Source organism: Lynx canadensis, chromosome A2 (genome assembly GCF_007474595.2).
Source record: "Lynx canadensis isolate LIC74 chromosome A2, mLynCan4.pri.v2, whole genome shotgun sequence".
NCBI classification, from domain to species: domain Eukaryota; kingdom Metazoa; phylum Chordata; class Mammalia; order Carnivora; family Felidae; genus Lynx; species Lynx canadensis.
In genome coordinates, this window is record NC_044304.2 from 20228336 (window position 1) to 20253191 (window position 24856).

Sequence of the window (24856 nt, forward strand, 5' to 3'; positions counted from 1 at the left end):
TATGCCAGGCACAAGGGACACAAAGTGAATGGTGTTTACATACATCTTGTCCTACACACAATGGGAAATTAGCACCTGAAAGCTAGAACCAGATCTCTATCCTGGCTCTTCCCTGCCTTTGAATGGTGTCACTGCTCTGTTTCTGCCTGTTCTCAGCATTTAGTTCATTTTTCAAAAGGGAGGATAAGATGGCAGAGAGAGTAAAATGGGAGATTGGACTGGGGTGGGTGATTAATATATGGGTAACAACCTGTAAAACAAAATAATACAAAAAATGCAAAATCCAGATTTAGTAGTATAATATAGGAAGAGAAGGTAGCTGGAAGTACTACATGCTAACCCAGACAATATGATACGCAACCCCGCAGGGGGACGACTCAGTGAGGAGTGGGGCAGAGGCTGCCTCTTTAGACTAAGAGCCTTTCAGTTGGACTGCTGAATGGACTAGATATGCTGCTTCATCTGTAAGCTTTCTTTGATGATGATAAAACAGGTGAAGACAAGCCTGGACACCCCACAGGCCCACCCCATGGCCTGCTTGGAGCCCACAAATACATAAGGCACATTCTTATCCTCACATAGCAGCAGAATGTGCAGGATGATCTCCAGGGCCTCAGCATCTGCAGCCATCATGATGAACTGAGAGATGGCTCTGTTGAGGATTTTGGTGGCTTCATTAGCTCCTGAAGCTGCTTGTAGTTACATGGATGCTGAACAAGGTCCAGTAGTTTCTTGGTGAGGTGGGTGTCTGCAAGGTGATAGGCCTTTGGATTTACATCAGCCCCAGTCATTTCTGTGATTCCATGGTCTTGCCACCCCTCTGGGAGTGCAGCCAATGTCAGAGCAGGAGCACACGCTTCAGCCAGAAAGGAGGAGTAGATGCTTCAGGATTTCTGATGAATGGGAAGGGCAAGTCTCAGGTTTGCCATATCATGTAGAGGTATCAGATCTCTTGGCTTAATACTCTTGAGCTTTCTTCTGTGAGATCTGCAAGACTGATTGAGATGCTGTCTGCAGGACAGTGCCTTGGTTAGGAAATTGATTTGACTCTGGAAGTGGTTCCAGAAGAGATGTAAGAGTCAGAAGTCTGAGGAACTTTCTGATAGGAGGGAGCAGAGTAGATTTTGTTGACCAAGAGCTGTGAACCAAAACCAGTGAGTGGAGATTCCATGAAGGCAGAGGTTGACTCAATGTAAGAACTCTTCACAATAAGAACTCCTTATGGAATGGGCTATCTTGAGGTGAGCGGCTAAGGGCTGAGTGAGAGACCCTGTCAAGAATTTGGTACTGCAGATTTTTGCCTCAGATAGGCCATTGTACCAGGTGAATGATTTTCTGTGTTTTCTCTAAGAAGACTGTCATCAGCCAATAGACCATTCAGGGTACAGGGAGACTTCTGTAGCCATCCACACCAACTGTCTGGTATAGTGTCTGCTCCTTTACTTAATTCTAATTCCAAGGTGAATAAAACCGAATCTTGGTCTTTGCCAGCTCCTTTAACTATTGTCTCTGTTTGCCCTTTATCAGATTGGTGGGATCCGGTTCCTGTATGATAATCTGGTTGAATCCCTGGAGAGGTTTAAGACCAGTAGTGGCTTTGGCTGTATCCTGGCCCATAGCATGGGTCTGGGGAAAACTTTGCAAGTGATCTCCTTCATCGATGTCCTCTTCCGCCACACGCCAGCCAAAACTGTCCTTGCCATTGTGCCGGTAAGAGTTCAGTCACCCCTCTGAAGAGCTCTGGGTTAATGCCTTTCTGGGTACTAAAAAGCTTGATGAGCTCATCTATGAGCTTGTTTCTTAAAATCCTTTTTCTGGACTTGGCTTTCTGACAGGTTAATACTCTTCAGAATTGGTTGGCAGAGTTCAACATGTGGCTTCCAGCACCTGAAGCCCTTCCAGCTGACAACAAGCCTGAAGAAGTCCAGCCTCGGTTCTTTAAAGTTCACATCTTGAATGATGAGCACAAGTAAGTGGCCTACTCTCTCCTCTTCTCCCTTTCCTTTTAGACTTCTTTCCAGGATCTGGATATCAGGGCACTAACCCAGATTCCTTTTGGTTTCTTGATGTGGTAATCCCCCCTGCCCCCCACTGCCCATTCCTTGATACTCATTTTTTCTCTACCTAGCTTTTCAATAAAGTCAGAGTTAGGTAGCTTGGGAAATGTCTTATGTTCTGCTTGAAGGTGCTTTTATATCCTGAAAAATACGCATACATCATCCTATTTGCCCATGTGAATGGTAATAAAATTCAACATGGTGAAATGAAACTATCCATCTTCTAACTTTTCACCTTTTACATTTCTCTTTCTTAGGAGCCTAATCAGAAGTCTCTTTTAAGCCCCTGTTTACAGTTGACCTTTACTGATACAACTTCCAAGTTTTGAAAAGGGTAAACTTTTGTTTTAGATTTGAATAAAATTATATTTCCATTATATACATTCAATTTGATTTCCAAAATTCTAAAGCTATTTCTTGGTCCAAGCCAGCCATCCATGCTACCCTTTCCCCTTGTTGGCATGGATAATTGAGAAGATAGACTTTCTCTTCTTCAGAGGCTGCCTTTTGTGATGTTTGGTCACATACATCAAAATGAGGAGACTGTGGGCGGCCCCCTAGGTGGTTGATCACCTGCTCTTCTTTCTTGGGTTTCAGAACTGTTAGTCCACATGCAGTTAATGAATTAGAATCAGGACTCAGTTGTTTAGGAGTGGAGAGACTGTGCTCTTAGTGTCATCTGGGCTCTGCTGCCCTTTCTGCTTTACTGCTTGTCCTTAGCTCTTTGCTCATCGGGGCCTGGGAAGGTAAAATGCAGAATATTGCCCTTGCTTTTACTATCTTGTGTTTATTATGGGAATAATTTGAAATTCTCCCTCAAATGTAGAATTGTAGTCATGCATGTACATCCAAGGGAGTCATTACTTTTGCTTGCCTTGTGCCATTGCATTTCCGTTTTTCTGATGTTTAACTGTCATTGGTGACCTCCCCGTCCATCCTCAGTGCGGTTAGCATCTTTGGGATACTGGGAAGGGGGGCAGCCAGCAAGCCCTATGGTGCTGCCACTGAAGTCCTTGGCAATAAGGACTTCTGAATGTACATCAACGCAGCTCTAATTGTGAACAATTCTTTCTGGGGAGCAGTGGAAGCAATAATTTTTTTCTCTGTTCACTCTTGCAGGACAATGGCAGCTCGTGCTAAAGTGATGGCTGATTGGGTATCAGAGGGTGGGGTACTACTGATGGGGTACGAAATGTACAGACTCCTCACCCTGAAGAAATCCTTTGCCACAGGTAGATCGAAGAAAACCAAGAAACGCTCTCACCCGGTCATCATTGATCTGGATGAGGAAGATCGACAGCAGGAGTTTCGGAGAGGTGGGTAGCCTATCCTGGGGATACTCTTAGGGGTAGTGTTTCAGGAAGAAATAGTGTCTGTGGTAGCACCAAGTCAGATGTGAAGATTATTGATGTGAGTTGTATTGTCATGAACCAGAAATCCAGGTCCCTAAGATAGGTGGGATGACCTCCACTGGCTCTCAGAAGATAGAATTCTGGGTGGGCCACTCATAGACTGGCTTAGGGAGACTCCCCTGCCCATCTGACCCTGTTTCTCTCACAGAGCAGTTAGGAAAGTGACTTTTCCTCTCATCACATCCTAGAGGTGTTCTGGGGTAGCATTAAGAAAATATTTACAAAGTATTTAAATCACTGATATGCAGAGTAATAATGGTATTGTGACTTTATAAAAGGAGAATTTATCCCAGGTTTGTGTTTTGTTTTGTTTTGTTTTGTTTTGTTTTGTTTTGTTTTAGTGAAAGTCACTCCTCTCGTAGTGATAGTTCTGCTCCATCTTCTAAGGGCTTTGCCTGTTTGGGGAAGAAAGTTTTTTTTAGGTTCAGAGCCTGTTTCATTTTATAGGTCTCTCCATCTATAGATTATGTTTGTGCTAGGTTTGCTTCTGTGGTAGAGCTGGGATGAACTTGCCCTTTAGCAATGACTGGCAGGTAACTCCAGAAAGATTTTGTCCTTTAGCTAGCTCCCCACCAGCCAGCCTGCAGATGGCGCAGAGACACTGGCAATGGTGAAAGTTGACTGAAGTATCTGGATGATTCCCATCAGTCTCACTTAGACCCATTAAAAAAAAAAAAAAAAAAGGTTTTTTTTTTATAAAAATGTTTATTTTTGAGAAAGACAGACAGAAGGCGAGCAGGGGAGGGGCAGAGAGAGAAGGGGAGACACAGAATCTGAAGCAAGTTCCGGACTCTGAGCTGTCAGCACAGAGCCTGATGGAGGGCTCAAACTCACAAACGGTGAGATCATGACCTGAGCCAGAGTTGGATGCTTAACCGACTGAGCCATCTGAGTGCCTCTTACCCAGACCCATTTTTAATCCTAGGCTGGTAGTCTGTAAAGTCACACTCTCTGCCACCCAGTTGATATAAGCCCTAGGTAGGAATGCGAGGTATTTTACTTTGAGTGTAAAGGAGAAAAAGAAAAAAGATAAGGAAAGGAAAGAGGGAAAAGAGATATTTACTGCAAGAGTCAATAGTCCAGGTTAACGTGTCACACCAAATGCGCAGGAGCCTGGATGGCTGGCTCCCTTTCACTAATGGGGGCTGACTCTTGCTTTCCTGCTTCCTTCATTTCTTCTGTCTCCTCCAGGGTGCACCCCTACTTCTCATATTGTTGACTAAGAGCAGGCCCTCTCACCCTCTGACTCCGGATCCTCTTCCCTCCCTAGAGTTTGAGAAGGCCTTATGCCGCCCTGGCCCTGATGTGGTGATTTGTGACGAGGGACACCGCATCAAAAACTGCCAGGCCAGCACCTCACAGGCCCTGAAGAACATTCGCTCTCGCCGCCGAGTGGTGCTGACCGGGTACCCCCTGCAGAACAACCTCATTGAGTACTGGTGCATGGTGGACTTTGTGCGCCCAGACTTTCTCGGCACCCGGCAGGAGTTCAGCAACATGTTTGAACGCCCCATCCTGAATGGGCAGTGTATTGACAGCACGCCTCAGGATGTCCGCCTCATGCGGTACCGGAGCCACGTCTTGCACAGCCTCCTGGAAGGCTTTGTGCAGAGGTGAGCCATCCTCAGGGCCCTGTGTTTTGAACCATCAGAGACCCATTGGTGTAACAGGCATGCAAAGCTGTCCCAAAGGGGGACTGTTACAGCAGGAGGGTCCCTCCCTAGTGGGTGATAGTAAAACTTTCCTTTTACTGAGTAGCTTTTCCTGAATAGCACACAAATGATGGATAGCCACTGTTTCAGTCCTCTGAAAGTTTGGCCTAGAAGTACTTCTCTCAGAAGTTAATCTTTGAAGTTTCTAGGGATACCTACCTTACTTGCTGAGAAGCAAAAGAGAGCTAGCCTTCTGCTGACTCTGAAAGCATAGAAATGCTGGTTCCCGGGGGCATGGCCTCACCAGTGTCAGCATCTCGGTAGATGTAGTTAAGCCGGTCTAAAACAATTTCCTTGTTTTTCCTTGTTAAGATGGAGTATGTGCAGAAAGCTTAGAGAAACAGCCCTAGATCTGGGTATGAACCTGGAGCTCCCGGTCTCTGCCACCCAATCCTCTTTGCTTTAGTTCTTATCCTTAAAATGAGTTTCTTCTGATGGTCGCTAAACCAATCCTTATTGTTCTAAGTCTGTTGTGAATGTTGAGATCCTCAAAAGGAGGTGTGGCAGAAATGCAGGATTCTTTTGTTATCCTGCACTGACCCCTCCTGGCCACACTGGCTTGATGATTCTGATCTCTGCCTTCGTAGGAGAGGCCACACTGTGCTGAAGATTCATCTACCTGCCAAGGAAGAAAATGTGATCCTGGTGCGGCTCTCAAAGATCCAGCGAGATTTGTACACACAGTTCATGGACCGTTTCCGAGACTGTGGTAGCAGTGGCTGGCTGGGGCTGAACCCCCTCAAGGCTTTCTGTGTGTGCTGCAAGGTGTGTTGAGGCCTCAGGGAATACTGAGATATGAATGAAGGTTGCACATGGTCCCAAGGAAGTTATTCCTGCTAGGAGTCCTTGATAAGGGAAGAATAAAGTGACAGGGGTCCCCCTCGGTTTGCTGCATTGAAGAACTGGGGGCCCCAAGGAGAAATATGCTGGTTGTGTGCTGCACAGTTCCTGGGGGTGCCACTCAGCCTGTGATATAAATGGTGCTCCTTGCAGTTGTGCAGTTCATCTGGTCAACTTGTGGTACCAAACTTGAGAAATCACTTCCTTTCTCACTGATTTTTTTTCACTTGGGAGAAAGGGGTAGTGGAAAAACATTGTGGGGCAGTTTTTGTCTGTTAGCATAATCAAGATTCAAGAAATATATAGCTTAGACAAGTTATTGGGGTACCTTGTGTTTGATTCTGCGTTTAATTAGATTGAGACCTCTTTCATCCTGATAATGTTTGAGATGGTTTGGGGATAGCAAGGCCCAGGTATCTAGCACTAAGCTTCATGAATAGGTTGATGAACCCTGACTTATCTTTAGTATGTGCTTCTTGTTGACTAATGAAGGACCTGCTTCTTTGACAGCTGTCAGCCAACCTGTTGGGTATTATTCCCAACTGACCACTGCTTTAATGAGTCAACTGAAGGAGTATGTCAGGGGCAGATGGGATTTCAAAATGTTTCTTTTGTAACCACAGTCCTAGACCAGGGCCAGGAAGCTACAGCAGATATGGTCTGTGAGGATGCTACAGTGCCAACACACCCTTCCTATCCCCCCACCTCTGCCCCCACCCCAGGAATTCTCAACTCCTGCTGGGAACAGTCCCTGAAATGACTTCTGGTTGGTCATCTGTAAGTTAGACACATTTGTCCATAGGAAGAGATTGGTCTTGTTTTGTAGTTTCAGACAGTAGTTGGCTGTAGCCACACAGTGAAACAGGGACATTCTTACCCTTATTTAAATAAGAATGCAAGGCTTGTGACACAGCCTTTTTGATTATGCCTATGGGCATATGGGCATGCCTGCTGGTATGAACTCTTCCCCTTGTGTTATGGTGATCACAGTTAGTTAAAATGAATGCGTAGGCTCTTTGGCTATGAGGGAGTTGGAGATACTTTAATTTTTAGCGTGACAGTGTATGCTGTAGGACCAGTGTGTGTTTCAGCAAGTACATGTTTCCTGACTCTCTGGGACACCCTTAGCTTGTTCTCTGCCCTGTGTCATTTCCCCTTTAACTTGAACTCCAGATCTGGAATCACCCGGATGTGCTGTATGAAGCCCTTCAGAAGGAGAGTCTGGCCAATGAGCAGGACCTAGATGTGGAGGAACTTGGCTCAGCTGGGACTAGTGCTCGCTGCCCATCACAGGGAACAAAAGGCAAGGGGGAGGACAGCACCTTGGCTTCCTCAATGGGAGAAGCAACCAATAGCAAATTCCTACAAGGGGTTGGCTTCAACCCTTTCCAGGAGCGAGGCAACAACATTGTCACATATGAATGGGTGAGTCAAGCAGAAACTTCTATGCCCATAAACCACTGCTGAGAAGGGATGGTACAAAGCAAAGCCTATGTGGGAAGAGGGTGGGGGTTGTACAATGCATTGTGCTGCCAAGTCTCTGCAGGGAACTATAAAGGTTGCCCATGAGCTTCTGCCTTGGAAGGAGTGAATTTTATTTCTAGTGATCTGGCCACCGACCTTCTCTAAGCTGCCTCATTTCTCTATTGCAGGCCAAGGACCTTTTGACTAATTACCAGACTGGGGTCTTAGAGAACTCTCCCAAAATGGTATTGCTTTTCCACCTGATTGAGGAAAGTGTGAAGCTTGGGGACAAGATTCTCGTGTTCAGGTAGGAAGAGAAATTCCCCAGTATTACTGTGTATCTATAGTAGAGTGACATAGCCCCTACAGAGTAAGACTGTCTGGGGTAACCCCAGCTCCTTTTTTTTTTGTTTTGTTTTGTTTTGTTTTCATGCCTCTGCAAACCAGTGCTTCTTGTGAGGACCTTCTTGCATTTCATCTCATTCTTGGAGTTTCTTATTTTGCCCAATGTGATTTCTCTGCAGAGAACTGTTTAAAACCCTAGGCTGACATTGGAGTCATAGTCTAACCCTTCATATTGTGGCCCACATCAGATCTGGCCTGTGGCTTGCCTGAAAGCTAGTTTTTACATTTTTAAATGTTTTAAAAGAAGAAGAAGAAGAAGAATATTCAACAGACTGAATGTGGTCTGCAAAGCCTAAAAATATTTAGTATCTGGCCTTTTCCAAAAAACATTTGCTGACCTCTGATCTAATTTGCTTCGGTCCCTCCCCAGCCTTTTTTTTTTTTTTTTTTAATTAAAAACAATTAAGGAGGAGGGCACCTGGCTGGCTCAGTCAGTAGAGCATGGTGACACTTGCTCTCAGGGTTGTGAGTTCAAACCCCACGCTGGGTGTGGAGTCTACTTAAAAAAAAAAATTTTTTTTTTTTTTTTTTTTTTTTGTTGCTTTGTATGTAAGGTCAAATAAGTAATATGATTTGTTCCAGAGTTACATTCTGTGGCCAGAGTTTTGAGTTCCATCAAGGCTTGACTCTTCAGGGAAACAGACATATTTTCTTTCAAACAGACCTGCTTTCTTTTTGCTCTGGCTAGATTATGCCCCCATGAGAGCTAAGGGGTATCTTGGGAGCCTCAGAGTAAAGGTTTCCATGTGTGGCACACGTTGAGAGGAGAGCGGTAATTCTAACTGGGGGAGAGTTTAGTGTTCCGCTGGTTTTATATATCACTTCTGAGGAGACTGCTTCTCTTTATAACTTGAAAGCCCTAGTAAGACCCATAATTTTGATTGTGGCCTGTAGTTAGATCTAACGTATGTAATGTTGGTTTTTAATGCTGATGCTATTTGTTACTATGTACTGAGCTAAACCCCAGAATTTAGGGGAAGTAATTGAGGAAGAATTGAGGAAGTAATAGGGTAGCAAATTTAGTGGGAGTGGTGGTAAGTGTATGGACGACTCTGCTCCCATTATGAGCTAGGGAGAATACCCCTAGTGGTTCTTTGTGGGGTTACCTCTTATGGGGAGCAGGTTCTGGGAGCTCCCACTGTCAGAAGGCTATATATGATTGTGAGTCCACTGGGGAACAAGATTCCCTTGGGTCTGGGAGCCTTCTGAACCAAATGTTGTCCCTTCCAGCCAGAGCCTTTCCACTTTGGCTCTCATCGAGGAATTCCTAGGGAAACGAGAAGTGCCCTGTCTACCTGGTGCTGATGGGCAAGGAGTACAGAAGTGGGTTCGAAACGTCAGCTACTTCCGTGAGTTCACTGCTGCTTTGTTTCTGGAGCCTTGGCAGGGTCTGCTTAAGGCTTTCCTTTCCTTCTCTGCATTTTTGTCTTCTACTCCGTTCTCCACCAAATGTGTAGGAGTATCCGGAGTAACCAAAAGCAGGGAGGTATTGAGAGCAAGCTGCTATGTGTGAGGCACTGTACTAGGGGCTGGGGAGCTTGGGCAAGATACGGGGAGAGCAGAGAAGTAGAAGACATAAACCTTGTCTTCATCTGAGATACAGCAACTCCAAGACAAATACAAAGCAGCACTGATCGAGTGCCCTTATAGGTTCTAAGGAGAATAGAATCGTTGTGGGAAGGATGCTTGGAGAAGGATTCCTGGAGGAGGCAGAACTTGCAGTAGACTGGTAAAGATGGGGAGAATTTGAATATACAGAGTTAGTGTGGCCCAAAGATCATTCTAGGAAGAAGCAACAGAGTGAATATAAGCCATGATCGTGCATTCTGTACAGGGGAGATAGTATCCCTAAGAGGGTGAAAATTGGTTCTTGAGGGGACAAAAAAAAACAAAAACTTAACTTTTCACAAATATAAAGCCCAAATAGGCATCCAGTAAATAAACATATACAGTATATCTGTGGCATTTAAATTTTCATGAGGGACGTGTCAATTGGGGAAAAAAAAATGTATAAAAAGGCTTCTTAAAGGGGGTGGTCATGAAAAACAAAAGTTAAGAAATATTAACCTCATGTACTTACTGTCCAGATATTGACATTTGGGCCAGATAATTCCTTTTGTAGGTTGGGTGGGGGGGGGGATGCAGCAAGGGGGTGCTGTCCTGTGCATTGTAGGACTTTTAGTAGTGTCCCTGATCGCTATTCATTAGATGACAGTAGCATCCACCCAGTTATAACATCCAAAAATGTCTCCAGACGCTGCCAACTGTCCCCTGTAGGGTGGGAGGGCTAGGAAAAAACCCTTGTTGAGAAACACTGGCCTAAAGGAAGTATTTAGAGAATAGAGGTTCATGGGTGGTAGGAAGACCCAATGCCGAGCTGTGCTTGGGAACTGTGGGAACTCAGGTTGGAAAGGTAGGTTGGGGTGCCAGTTGAAAGAGCCTCTAATACCAACTAAACTGATACTTCCTATAACAGTCATCATCCAGTCCTGCATGTGGTATTTCATCTCCTTAGCTTTGTCCTTTTCTCTCTTTTCCCTAGGGTGACAAATGTAGCCCCTCCTCTCTTATTCATGCTGCTGCCGCCTTTTTTTTTTTTTTCCCTTCCAAGATTTTATATAAATTCAAGTTAGTTAAGGGTAGTATTAGTTTCAGGAGTGACTTAGTGATTCATCACTTATATACAACACCCAGTGCTCATCACAAGTGCCCTCCTTAATACTCATCATGCATTTAGCCCATCCCCCACCCACCTCCCTGCCAGCAACCCTCAGTTTGTTCTCTATAGTTAAGAGTTTCTTAGGTTTGCCTCCTTCTCTGTTTTTAATTTATTTTATTTTTCCTTCCCTATGTTCATCTGTTTTATTTCTTAAATTACACATATAAATGAAATCATAGGGTATTTGTCTTTCTCTGACTTATTTCACTTAGCATAATATCATCCAGCTCCATCCATGTTGCAAATGGCAAGATTTCATTCTTTTTCATTGCTGAGTAGTATTCCATTGTATGTTACATACATACAAACCACATCTTCTTTATCCATTCATCAGTCAGTGGACATTTGGGCTTTTTCCATAATTTGGCTGTTGTTGATAATGCTGCTATAAACATTGGGGTGCATGTCCCCCCCCCCCCTTTTTTTTTTTGCTTGTGCCCCTTTGAATCAATATTTTTGTATCCTTTGGATACATACCGAGTAGTGCAGTTGCTAGGTTGTAGGGTAGTTCTATCTTTAACTTTCTGAGGAACCTCCACACTCTTTTCCAGAGTGGCTGCTCCAATTTGCATTATCACCAACAGTGTAAGAGTGTTCCCCTTTCTCTGCATCCATGCCAACATCTGTTGTTTACTGAGTTATTAATTTTAGCCATTCTGACAGGTATGAGGTGGTATCTCATTGTGGTTTTAATCATCCCTGATGATGAGTGATGTTGAGCATTTTTTCATGTGTCTTAAGCAATTTGTATGTCTGCTTTCGAGAAATGTCTGTTCATGTCTTCTGCCCATTTCTTAACTGAATTTTTTTGGTGTTTTTGGGTATTGAATTTGATAAGTTCTTTATAGATTTTGGATACTAGCCCTTTCTCCGATATGTCATTTGCAAGTATCTTCTCCCATTCTGTAGATTGCCTTTTAGTTTTGTTGATTGTTTTCTTTGCTGTTATTCATGCTTCTTCTTAATTGAAGGTTACTTTTTCCCCTTCCTTTGAACTTCCTTCTTTTCATCCATATGCCCCATCCCACTGCCCCAGATCTATTCTTTTTCTCCTTATAGTAAGCTCTTAATCATAGGAGTTTGTTAACAATGCAAATTCCTGGTGGAGGGACAACATCCATGTCACAACACAGAACTCTTAGTCCTTCTGCACTCACCAGGATTTACAGGACTGAGGTAGAGAGGTCACCCTGAGCCAGCTTTTACCAAGCTTCCGTATTTAGAGTGGTTCTTATGCAATCTAAAGTCTAGGAACCTTGACCTTAGAATTAGTTTGTCTATTAAAGGGAGAAACATAGTTTGTAATCCTTGTTGCACGTGGCGATATTTGAAAATTATAGGTGCCTGAGACTCACTGTAGACCCATGGAATGTCCATGGGGGTGGAATCAGAATACTGTAGTGTATTTGTTTTGTTTTAAAAACACATTTGCCCAGTGATTTTGCTGTGTACCCGTGCCCTTATATGTCCATTTCTTGTGGTTTTCCTTCTGTCCTAGGGCTAGATGGTAGCACCCCTGCCTTTGAGAGGGAGCGGCTCATTAATCAGTTCAATGATCCCAGCAACCTCACCACCTGGCTATTCCTTCTGTCCACAAGGTGAGTGGATCCTGAGAGCAGAGGTCAGAGGGCTGTATTCAGGGCAGCTAGCCACGTGGGCAGGTACCCAAAGGCTCATCCAAGTTTCATCAGAAGAGATCTGCTCGGGTTTGTGACTTGTTTTTAAAGTCAGAGAGGGGACCCCAAAAGGAAGTTGTGTTAGAAGGGTAGTCATCATAATAGTGTCACGAAGTTCTTTGAGCCCTTCATTAATAATAGTCATACTTAGCTTTTCTCTCAGGAGTATTCTGAGTCTTAGATGATGGGATTAATGTGAAAGTGCTTTAAAAAGCAGAAAGTGTAATGTAACTGTAAAAGGCGATGGCATTATTTGTCTTATGCCAAGCAGCTTGAAGGCTGTGCTGTGTTCTGCCATCAGAATGCCCTTGATGGGTGTGAACTAGTCATTTTCCTAAGCTGTTAGACTAAACACACCAGAAACATCTGTATGCAGAGGTTTCCCTTCACCAAGTGACATCACTCTGGGGCCAGGATGCAGGGGCCTTACTAATTACAGAGGAGAGAGAGTGGGTTTTCTTTCAAAACTGGTCAACACTTCTGTTTTGGATTTTCAGGGCATACTTTTCAGTGCTTGAGCAATGTACTGTTCATCAGCAGGAGAGTACAATCCTCCAGTATGTCATGCTTAGAACAAAGGAGGTGATATGGGGCTATCAGTCACAGTCAAATTTCAGTTTGAAAACGGTCTTTAAAACGAAAGGTTCTGTGACTGTTGGCTTGTGTTTTACAGGGCTGGATGCTTGGGTGTGAATCTGATCGGTGCCAACCGAGTGGTGGTGTTTGATGCTTCTTGGAACCCTTGCCATGATGCCCAGGCAGTGTGTCGGGTGTACCGTTATGGCCAGAAAAAGCCCTGTCACATCTATCGCCTTGTGGCTGATTTCACCCTTGAAAAGAAGATCTATGACCGACAAATTTCCAAGCAGGGCATGTCAGGTAGGGCATCTTCCAGGCACAATATTATCCTTATTGTATCAGTGGTGGGAGGGGAGGGCCAGGTTGTAGGAACACAGGTAAGCTTTGAATCACAGAAAGTCAGCAGTTCCTCCCATCTCATTCTGATTCAAATAATTGCTTAAGAGGTGATTGACCTCAACTTGTCCTGGGCAGGTTTAATGATAAGAACTGAGTGTAGGTATACAGGTTTCTCTTATGATATTTCCATTTCACCAGGGCCTCAGACCTGGTTTTTTTTTTTTTTTTTTTTAATTTTTTTTTTTCAACGTTTATTTATTTTTGGGACAGAGAGAGACAGAGCATGAACGGGGGAGGGGCAGAGAGAGAGGGAGACACAGAATCGGAAACAGGCTCCAGGCTCTGAGCCATCAGCCCAGAGCCTGACGCGGGGGCTCGAACTCACGGACCGCGAGACCGTGACCTGGCTGAAGTCGGACGCTTAACCGACTGCGCCACCCAGGCGCCCCTCAGACCTGGTCTTTGACTTTCAAATATGGGATGGACTGAGGTAGTTTAGATATTAGTGACAGTTATACCAACCACAACCTCTCTTGTCTGCCAACCTTTGTAGCTGTGCTTTTGCAGTCTTCTCTGTCACATACTGACTTTCTCCATGTCTTCTCGCTTCTAGATCGGGTGGTGGATGATCTCAATCCAATGCTGAACTTTACCCGGAAGGAGGTGGAGAACCTACTGCACTTTGTTGAGAAGGAGCCAGCTCCCCAAGCATCCTTGAACATAAAGGGGATCAAGGAGCCAGTACTCCAACTTGCCTGTCTGAAGTACCCTCACCTCATCACCAAGGTGAGAGCCTGGGATGCATGCAGTTCCCAGTACAGCAGTGTCCACTCAGGGAAGCTTGTCTGGCAAACTACTTTCCTTCATCTGAAGCTTTGTTTCATACAGAAGACTTGAACTCATCTGGTTCTCTCCTTACCCTGTGAAGTTTCCCACCCCAGTCTTATTCTAGCAGTGCTCAGCTCAGCCATGTGGAATAATTTGTCCAGTGTGAGTTTTTCCTAGCAGAAAGAAGGGGTAAAGTTCTAGAAATGTAGTCTAGTAATTCTCTGAACTCTACCATCCTTTTATTTTTTAAGTGTTTATTTATTTTGGAAGAGAGAGAGAGGGAGCATACGTGCTGTACCCGTGTGAGCCAAGGAGAGAGAGGGAGATAGAGAAAATCCCAAGCAGGCTCCACACAGTCAGTGTGGAGCCCAACGCGGGGCTCCATCTCACAAACCATGAGATCATGACTTGAGCCGAGATTAAGAGTTGGATGCTTAATGGACTGAGCTACCCAGGTGCCCCTCTCCCATCCTTTTGATATAGAAGGCAGATTTGGGCTGTCTAAAGGTGGGCTGGGGTTAAAGTTGTGAGTTTATACTCTTGACAAAAAGACAGTAAACCTGCTTATGTGTCTGTAAGCAGGCTCTTTGCGAGTGCTGGAGATAGCCACCCCTTTCTCAGTTCAGAGTAAGCCTCATTGTCTATCAGTTGTGTTGGCACAGACTGATAATTAAATCAATGTCCTCCTGTGTCCCCAGGAGCCTTTTGAGCATGAGTCACTGCTCCTTAACCGAAAGGATCACAAGCTGACCAAGGCTGAGAAAAAAGCAGCAAAGAAAAGCTATGAGGAAGACAAGCGCACATCCGTCCCCTATACCCGCCCGTCGTATGCGCAGTATTACCCTGCAAGCGACCAGAACCTGACCAGCATCCCTGCTTTCAGTCAGAGAAACTGGTGAGTCACTGAAAGGGGAGGAAGGCCTGCTGCTGGGCCAGGCCCAAACCTTTTGACTGGTTCTGTTTTTAAAAAATTAAAAAAAAAAATTTTTTTATGTTTATTTCTGAGACAGAGAGAGACAGCATGAGTGGGGGAGGGGCAGAGAGAGAGGGAGACACAGAATCAGAAGCAGGCTCCAGGATCTGAGCTGTCAGCACAGAGCCCGACACGGGGCTCAAACTCACAAACCATGAGATCATGACCTGAACCGAAGTTGGTCGCTCAACCAATTGAGCCACCCAGGTTGAGCCCTGACTGGTTCTGTTTTAAACAAAGGGAGAGCCTATAACTTGTTTGCTGGTTGTTGTGAACCGACAGGTTCTGCTCTTGGATGAGGTTCCAAAGCAGTTCAGCAGCCCTGGTGTTTTAAGTGGCTCTGGCTGAAAGAGTGACCTACTGGCTTTGTGACTCAGAAGAGTCCTTCTAGACTCCTGGAGAGGTGCAGCTTCCCAAGACACAGAGGCCCATCCCTCCCACACAGCTGCCTTCATATCTGTAGCGCCTTGGTCCTACATCTTGCTTAAGCAGTGAAGTTCAAGGGTGAAGGCCAGGTCTTTTGCGGGTCTTGGATTGCAGTCAAGGAATTCTGCTGCTCTTAATGGGATTTTCATTGTGTGGCTGTGCCACAATTCTGAGAAAAAAATCTTTTTCTTGAGAACAGCTTCCAAAGTATGAACATGATAGAAGCTAGTTGCTAAGCAAAGAGCTCCTTTGTAAGAAATTACAAAACATTATCTATGCTTAATTTTTTTCATTTTAAGGCAAAGTACTTCATAGGCCTTACCAGATTGACTGCCTGATTGAGTGGTTTGCATTAAAAAAATTTTTGTTTTATTATCCTTTTTTAAAAAGTTTTTTTACCTTTATTTATTTTTGAGAGACAGAGCACAAGTGGGGAAGGGCAGAGAGAGAGAGAGGGAGACACAGAATAAGAAGCAGGCTCCAGGCTCTGAGCTGTCAGCACAGAGCCCAACGCGGGGCTTGAACTCACGAACCTTGAGATTATGACCTGAGGTGAAGTCAGACGCTTAATGGACTGAGCCACCCAGGTGCCCCTAAAACTTTTTCCTATGAAGATTATGTGTTAAAAAAAAACTTGACAAATGAGGTTCTAAGGGAAATGAAACCATGTAAATTTTACTTAAGACTAATTTTGGTGAGTAAATTTGCTACTCTTTTTTTTTTTTTAATGTTTATTTTTGAGAGAGAGACAGAGCATGAGCAGGGGAGGGGCAGGGAGAGGAAGACACAGAATCCAAAGCAGCTCTAGGTTCTGAGCTGTCAGCACAGAGCCTGAGGCGGGGCTTGAACTCATGAACCGTGAGATCGTTACCTGAGCCAAAGTCAGAAGGCTAACTGAGTGAGCCACCCAGGTGCTCCAAATTTGCTACTTTTTATGTACAAGATGCTTTCAAGAAAAATGTTATTCTCTTTCAAAGCCTTCAGACTTTATTTCTGTGTCACTTTCCAAGATACTATTGTCTGGGAATGTTCTCCTTTCTTGTCCTCCACCTGTTTTTTTCTCTTTTCTGGGGCTTCCCCATGAAGCAACAGGAATGGAGTAAGCCTGAACCCAGTGAGAAAAAAGCCATGTTGGGGGAAGATGTGACAAATGGGCTGGGCTGTGGGCTTGTTGTGGCCCATCTCTGTTCTGTGGGAGGCACTAGCCTCTCACAGCACTTGATGAGCCATACCATGATCCTGTTGATTCTTCCGCCTGTCTGGGTATATGTGAGGAGGGCTTTCTGCCCAATTTCCTTGCTTCAACCCCTGCAGAGTAGGGAGCTTAGGCTAGATTCCTGTTACCCTGACTTTTACCCTGATCAGACTTTGAATTCTAGGAAGACTCCCACTGGCATCTGACCAGGGCTGCTAGCCCTGCTAGCTCCTGCAAAGCTACCCTGGGCAGACTGAGGAAATGAGACTCAGACATAGAGCATAGGAAATGAGACATAGAGCTTATTGTGCTCTATGGCCTATCTAGGAATACAGGAGTCCACAGGGCCCAGAGGGCTACCCAAAATTGCCTGTAGCAACCTCAGAGCAATGTTCTTCGGTCAGGTAAGAAAGAATATACCAGTCCAAGGAGGTCTTCCCCCCAAGACTGAAGACCAAAGGCACAAATTTCAGAAAGCTTAGAGACAGGGTCTTAATTTCAAAAATCTTAAATCAGGAGTAGTTTTCTCAAGGTACCAACATTCATTTGAAAGGAAAGTGAAGAATGAGGAGTGCATCATTGACCATCGGGTAACATTTGGCATGCTGGCATAAGATGCACAGCGGTGCTCAGCTGGCCATGGGCTGTGTGCCATTCAGAGACCCGGGTTCTGTGAACAGCGTTTTGGCTGCCGCTGCTTTGTAGTGGTCATGACTAGAGGAGTACTTTGGACATTGGCCCCAGGAGGAGCCCAATTGAAGTGTAATGTGGAGGAGAGAGGTGTCTGCATTACTTATTGAAACTAGAGGTTCCAGAGAATAAAGATGGTTGATGTTGAACATGTGCTCTCTCAAGATCACCTGAACATGTGGCATTACATGGCCTTTTCCTGGGTGAGTGGGGAAAATTACACCCCTTTGCCTTCAACTTGGCATGCACTGTGTTCTGAAGAATTTCTTCTCCCTTATTGCATCTTTACCTTTTCCTAACTTCCCTCCAAGGACTAATCCCTAATGTATGTAGACAGTCCAAATTCTAGAGGAGCAAATGTCACCTCAGATCTCCAAAAAGATATTATTCTGCTGACATCTGATTCTTCTTTGACTCTGAGAGGCTGTATGTCTCATTGCCACTCTGTCTCAGTCCTGCTTCTAGTCTCCTTTTGAATTGGCCATACTCTGCAGGTTTTTCTGGTTCTTCTCAGTAGCAGCTGAGAATGGGGGTACTGTAGAATGGGGGAATCTGGAGAAACTCTGCAGCCTTTGCAGAAAGGTAAGGGCTGTTCTGCTAAAGTCTCTTAGTGTGTTTGTCTTTCTCTCACAGGCAGCCAACACTGAAGAGTGATGAGAAGCCTGTGGCCAGTGTTCGTCCTGTGCAGTCCACCCCCATCCCCATGATGCCCCGGCATGTCCCACTGGGAGGCAGTGTAAGCTCTGCCTCCAGCACAAATCCAGCCATGAACTTCCCGATCAACTACCTACAGCGCGGGGGGTCCTTGTGCAGAAGGTGGTCACCACAACAGGTTGGGAACTCCTAGGTCCTCTTCCAGGGCTGCCTATCCCTTTTAAACTTACTTTGTTCATTCAGGAGGTATTTATTAAACACCTTTTATATTCTAGGCCTTACTACACTGGCACTGTGGGTAAAAATAGAGAAGATAGTCCCTGATCTTGAGGAATTTGCATTCTAATGGAATATCTAAGAATTCTAACATGGAACTGGGTTTTCTTAAATGTGATAGTAGGATAGACACTGTAGAGATTGTGGAAATTTCACGGGAAACCAGAGTTGGTATGAGAGGTGTGAATGTGTTGAGTCCTGCCTTGACTGTAGGGTCAGCTGGGTATAACTGTCAACTTCCCTAATTAATTAGAATACCGAATGTCACTTGTTCTTTCTTTGTGAGTTTGATGTGAATTGAGCATGGTGGGCCAGTGGTAGGAGGCTGGCAGCCCGTCTCTCTCTGCAGTGGTTCTTTGGGAAGGAAAGCATTTCATGGAGCTGTTTTCATCTTATTACCTAGAAATATTCATGGTACATAAATTTGAGTAAAAATACCTTAGATTTTGAGTATGAAAATAATATGTGTCCATTATAAAAAATTGTGAAATGACTAAAGACAAAAAGCGAGCCCCTTATAATCCTACTTCTGCTGATTCTCAAACATCGTTTTATTCTTTAGTTAGGTGTGGAGTAATGCCAGCAAGGAAGAGGACGAGGCCACTTTTGGAGCCTAAAGTGATGTGGAGCAGATGGATTCAGATGGCTTAGAGAGGAGGACAACAAACAAATATAGAAATAATCATTTGAACTAGGACTTTTTCCAGACTAAACTATGAATTTTTAATTAATCAAGGGAAATTGATCAGAAAGATGATCAGATTTTTAAAAGGTTCTCATTCTCACAGTATTCTTTGCTAGGCAACTGTGAGAGGAGGCCCTGCTTGCTTCTCCTCCCTTGGTTCAGACCTCTGCTCCACTGAGAGGCTTTAGGGAAGCCATTGAGGAACAGGGGTAAACACGGACTTTGCATCTTCTTCCCTTCTCAGTCAGGTAATCTAAATCTGAGGTCTGTATCTTCACTAGATATTGTTATTCCTGGACTCAACAGCTCCACAGATGTACAGGCGAGAATTAATGCTGGTGAGAGCATTCACATCATCCGTGGGACGAAAGGTAAGAGCCCGACCACAGGGCCCATCCTCTACTTTTGGTTCAGAGTGTGGGACTGGGAAGCAGAATAAATATATATGGCCTGAGCTAGAGGGAGGATAGGAATCGTCCTATGTAAGAATGTCACATGTGGAGGAAGCATGAGAAGAAGCATTTCTAGGAGCTTAGCAGAGTTGGGGTGGGCCCAAAAGAGATCTGTCAGTGGCTTAAAAGAAGAGAGTTAGGGTCTCTCCATTCCTGTATTTTTGTCCTTGTTTTTATGGAGAATCTTGAATTGAGTTTGAATAGACACCATGTTTTGTATCAATCACAGTGTGTTGATAGTGATGCTATCAGCTAGAAGTGCCTGGGTACGACCTGGTGGTGTACTAATCATGGCAAGCCCCCACAGACATTTCCCAGAGCCAGTGTGGTGACTGGACTGGCCCTGTGGTTCTTACTGTGATTGCATGATGCACCTCAGCAGCAACCATCAGTGGACTTTGAAAAAACAAAGTTTATGACTCACAGGTCCTGGTAGGTGCACAGCACCCCAGGGCCACACAATGAGTTTATGGGTAGAGAAACAGGGAGAGACGGCCTGGGTTTCTATTAGGATCCAGGAGTTGGGGTGGTTAGAGTTTTGTGGGTTACTCTTTATTGGTAAATTTAAAACGTAAGAGCAGGAATTAGGGAATGGGAAAGGAAAAGCAGGGTCACTCAGGGTTCAATTTTCTGGGTTACTCTGGGCTTTCTAAAAGGGGAACTTCATGGGTAGGCACAGTCTGGTTCCTTATCTACTTGTTTAGTTAGTAGCTGTCATACAGGTGCAATTGGCTTATTTGAGATAGATGCGTTTGAAGTGGATGCCTTGTTAAACAACAGCTTAATGCCTGGCACTTACACTGCACACAGGGAGACCAAAAGTGGAGGGAAAGAGCTGTGGAATGGGTTATTAGCTAACATGTATGTTGCTATGTTGTCTTACCCACTTGGTCAGAGTGGGGTGGAGGTCTCAATTAGGAAATGTATTGGGTAGATAAATTAGTATCTGTGGGTTGCATGACAGACATTTTGAGTGTGGTAATTTAAAAAGTCCACTGCCTCTGTCCTGCTTATAGACTGTAGACGGAGATGAGATTACTGGAAAGAGAAGTCTGGACTGGACATTGTCAGAATGCATTCTGAACCTATCATTCATATCAACCTTTACTACGAGGCTCCCTGAGGCTATTTAGCAAGGAGATTTTGCCCTAGCTTCTGTTGGGTCAAAGTACCTTTTAGGCTCAGGGAAAAGATGCCATGAAGTACATGACCCACAGAGAAGATTATACCCAGCCTCCTTACCAGACTCTTCTTAGCCTAAAGCATGGGTCAGCAAACTATGGCCCATGGGCCAAATCCAACCTGCTTGGATTCTGTAACTGTGAACTAAGCATGGGTTTTACATTTTTAATTGGCTAAAAAAAAAAATCAAAAGAATACTGTTTTGTGACACCTAAAAATTATATGAAATTCACATTTCAGTGTCCCTAAATAAAGATGTTGGAGCACAGCCATGCCCCAGCTGTTTTCAATTTATAGTAGGAGAGTTGAGTGGTTGTAACAGAGACCTTTTGGCCCACAAAGGCAAAAATATTTACCAGCTGGCCCTTTAAGAAAAAGTTTGCTGATCTCTAGCCCAGAGGCAGCCCTGACCTTCCAGGAGATTGATATCAAAAAACAGAGAAGGTAGGGTTGTGCCCTATGGGAACAGAATGCTGGTCTTAAATTATTCCTATCAAGGTAGAAGAAGGTGTTGAGGCAACGAGGCTCCTTCTTCCCAGATTAAGAGGACTCCTGCCAGAGTACTTCATCCAGAACCAAGGCAGCCAACTTACTCTCTTTCACAGCATCCTGTTTATTTTCTCCATTGCATTTCATCTTTCCTGATATTTTCTGGTATCATTGTCTCTTTCTCTAGAGGTTGACCCCTGTGAGACAGGTCCCTTTTCTGTCTTAACGTTCTTCAGTGTCTACCACAATGCCTCATAGTCACACAGTCTTATGGAGTAAATGAGTAATACTGGGTCCACAGTTCAATCGGTCCACTTGTCATTTCAGGGGATCTCAAGAAAGGGCATAAGACCTAATTTTATAGCTGGTTTCCCAGCCCACGATGCCTAGGCCTGGGGTTCCCAGGGTTGGCTGATTGTGTATCTGCTTCTAGCAGCCTTCCTCCTGTTTTTTGTTAGGGACATACATTCGCACCAGTGATGGGCGGATCTTTGCTGTCCGAGCAACTGGCAAACCGAAGGTCCCAGAAGATGGTCGGATGGCTGCCTCAGGTATAAGGCTTCTACTTTCTATTGACCTGCATGGCATTTGTTTGTTTGTTTTGGTTTGTAATTAATTAATTTTTTGAATAATGTGTATATAGTTCACAATTCAAAAGGTTTAAGAGGGGTAAAGTGAAAAGTAAGTTTTGCTCCCCCCACACTCCCAGCCATCTATTGCTCCTTTCTGAAGGTGTTACTCTCATTTGCTTTCTTCAGAGATATATTATACATATACTTGGTACAGGAATGTGTGTGTGTGTGTGTGTGTGTGTGTGTGTTAAGTATACATATGTAACTTTTCTCTGTATTTAAAAAAAATTTTTTTTTGATATTTATTTTTGAGAGAGAGAGAGAGACAGAGCGTGAGTGGGAGAGGAGCAGAGATAGAGAGAGGGAGACACAGAATCCAAAGCAGGCTCCAGGCCCTGAGTTGTCAGCACAGAGCCCAACGCAGGGCTCGAACCCACAAACCATGAGATCATGACCTAAGCCGAAGTTGGACACTTAACCAACTGAGCCACCCAGGCATCCCATCTCTGTATTTTTATTTTTTATTTATTATTTTAAACTTTATTATTTATTTGGAGAGAGAGGGAGAGCTCGAGCTCAAGCAGGGGAGGAGCAGAGAAGAAATCCCAAGCAGGCTCCACACTGTCAGCGCAGAGTCTGACAAACCCACAAACCGTGAGATCATGACCTAAGCTGACAGTCAAGAGTCAGACGCCCAACTGGCTGAGCCACCCAGGCTCCCCCTCTATATTTTTAAAACAGATGCTAACTTACTATACTATACTGTTTATTTTTTCACTCACTAGTGTATCTCAGTACTTGTTCCTTACCATTTCTTTAGATGTGCCTTATTGAAGGTGTACACAGGATGCTGTTAGATGGGTATAACACAGCGCATTACCGAGTTCCCTGTCCTTGGACATTTACATTGTTTCACTCCCCTCTTACAGTACTGGTTCATAGTCATGTGGGTATGTCTATAGGATGAATTCCTAGAAGTGTGATTGCCAAGTCAAAGAGTGTGTATGTGGCACATTAACAGTGTTAGGAACTCTGTCCAAGTTCCCCTCTACAGGAGTGCCTCTCATCTATCCTTCCTCTGTGGAGTATGAGCACTAGACTGCTCTTGCTTCCAGCTTTTATTATGGAAATTTCCATACCTCCAGACAAGTTGAAAGAACAGCACGGTGAGCACCCATGTACCCTGCATCTAGGTCCAATGACTGTTACTGTTCTCATAAACTTTCTTCTGTCTCTCCCTTCCTATTATTGGAACTATTTGCAAATAGTGCTGAAGATGTCGTGTCATTTTACCTTTAAGTACTTCAGCACACATCTCTTAAGAGTAAGGACATTCTCCTCCTAGCCACAACACCATTATCACACTAAAAAGCTTAAAACTCCATAATAGTACCTGCTATCTAGACTATATCCCCAATTGTCCCAGTTGTCTTTCATGGCCATGGATTGGGTTTTGTTTTTAAACCAGGATGGACCTTTTTTTTAAACTTCATTTTCCTTTTCCCTCCCATCTTGGTCACTGGCTGTCTCTGCCCCCTGGAAGAGTCCAACTTGTTGCAGAAATGATCTCTTAGCTTTTCATATTCATTATCTCCTAGAATTCACTTTGGTCGAGTTTCACAGATTGGGGACCTGGGGTGTAGAGAAGTTATATGTCTTATCATTGACTTGTTCCTAGATCAAGAGATTTCTTTCTTTGTGACTGGAAAAGTTGACTGGGTGATGTTGGATATCAAACTCTTTGAATTTGGGGGACCACAGGACAAGGGTTTTTTTTAATGGAATTTTTCCTATACTCCCCTTCTCTCCCTGGCCATTCTGGTTCTCAATTACCTACATTTTATCCCCAGGTTCCCAGGGGCCTTCTCTCGAATCCACAAGCAACGGCAGACACAGTGCCTCATCACCCAAAGCCCCCGACCCCGAGGGGCTGGCCAGGCCCGTCTCTCCAGACAGCCCGGAGATCATCAGTGAGCTCCAGCAGTATGCAGATGTGGCTGCCGCCAGGGAATCCCAACAGAGCTCCCCAAATTCCAATGCCGCCCTGCCTGGCCCCCCGGCTCAACTCGTGGACAGCAGTGCTGTTCCTGGGACAGCTCTCGGGACTGAGCCTCGACATGGGGGTCATTGCCTCAATAGTTCCCTCTTGGTGACCGGCCAGCCCTGTGGTGACAGGAACCCAGTGTTGGACTTACGGGGCCATAAGCGAAAGATGGCCACGCCACCTGCTGCCCAAGAGTCAGCCCGCCGGCGGTCCAGGAAAGGCCACCTGCCAGCCCCCGTGCAGCCGTACGAACACGGGTATCCAGTTTCTGGCGGGTTTGCCATGCCACCTGTCTCCTTAAACCATAACCTCACCGCTCCCTTCACCTCCCAGGCTGGGGAGAACTCCTTGTTTATGGGCAGTACCCCCTCCTACTACCAGCTGTCCAATTTGCTGGCAGATGCCCGCCTGGTGTTTCCAGTGACTACTGACCCTCTGGTGCCAGCAAGGCCCCGTCAGTTCCCTCCACGGCTACCTCAGTCACTGCCAGCAACCCCCCCTTCATGCTCAACCCGTCTGTTCAGGGATACTACCCAGCTATTCACTCCCATCTCACAGCCACTCCTGTCCGAGCCGAGGATGTTTGGCCTTTTCCTTCCCCTGTCTTACCCAGCAACCTTTCACGGGGCTATGTCTGTCTACCCAGGCTACATGTCCCCACATGCAGGCTACCCTGCTGGCGGCCTCCTCCGGTTCCCAGGTGCCTCCATTTGACTCTCATGAGGTTGCTGAGGGTGGGCTTCAGCTCCAATGATGATGAGGATAGGACGATGATGTGATAGAGGTCACTGGGAAATAGCTGGGGAGCCCCTCTCCACCTCACTCGGGGCCCCCCAGCAGGTTGCCCACCAAGCTGAAAGGCAGCAATCTGGGCTTTCTGAGAATAGGGCACTTGGCAGGAGGGGAAAGGAAGAGGGCAAAGAAAAGTGGTTGACTGTAGTGGCAGGGCTCTGTTGCTGTGTAACAAAAGAGGCAAAATAATCCAACAGGGCAGCAATAGTGGGAAATCAGGGACCCAAAACAGGAATGAAGGGGCAGGGCAGCCTGCCTCTCTTCCTGCCTGCCTTGCTTATGCTGTGTGCTTGCTTGCTTGCCATCTGAGCATAGAAGCTCACATCCCATTTCTGTCTTTGGGAACATTCTCTCCCAAGAGAGCTGCCTTACTGGGTGACTTAGCTTGGCCTGGA

The 24856-nt window shown here is 45.1% G+C and overlaps 1 protein-coding gene and 1 pseudogene across 1 annotated transcript in view; one reads left to right on the forward strand and one right to left on the reverse strand.

The window, feature by feature from the left end:
• RAD54L2 (RAD54 like 2) overlaps positions 1-24647 on the forward strand; it is a 111399-nt gene extending 86752 nt beyond the window's left edge. The window contains 25 exon segments of the mRNA XM_030306900.1: positions 1528-1710; positions 1836-1969; positions 3177-3373; positions 4740-5082; positions 5769-5946; positions 7195-7446; positions 7674-7792; positions 9121-9239; positions 12108-12207; positions 12959-13164; positions 13817-13989; positions 14730-14926; positions 17949-18109; positions 18112-18147; positions 19212-19301; positions 21512-21604; positions 23476-24120; positions 24123-24188; positions 24191-24217; positions 24220-24252; positions 24255-24298; positions 24300-24362; positions 24364-24402; positions 24404-24431; positions 24434-24647. Coding sequence (XP_030162760.1) covers positions 1528-1710; positions 1836-1969; positions 3177-3373; positions 4740-5082; positions 5769-5946; positions 7195-7446; positions 7674-7792; positions 9121-9239; positions 12108-12207; positions 12959-13164; positions 13817-13989; positions 14730-14926; positions 17949-18109; positions 18112-18147; positions 19212-19301; positions 21512-21604; positions 23476-24120; positions 24123-24188; positions 24191-24217; positions 24220-24252; positions 24255-24298; positions 24300-24362; positions 24364-24402; positions 24404-24431; positions 24434-24468 — 3561 coding nt within the window. The 3' untranslated portion in view covers positions 24469-24647.
• On the reverse strand, positions 424-842 carry LOC115527214 (annotated as a pseudogene).
• Positions 24648-24856: the final 209 nt, after the last annotated feature.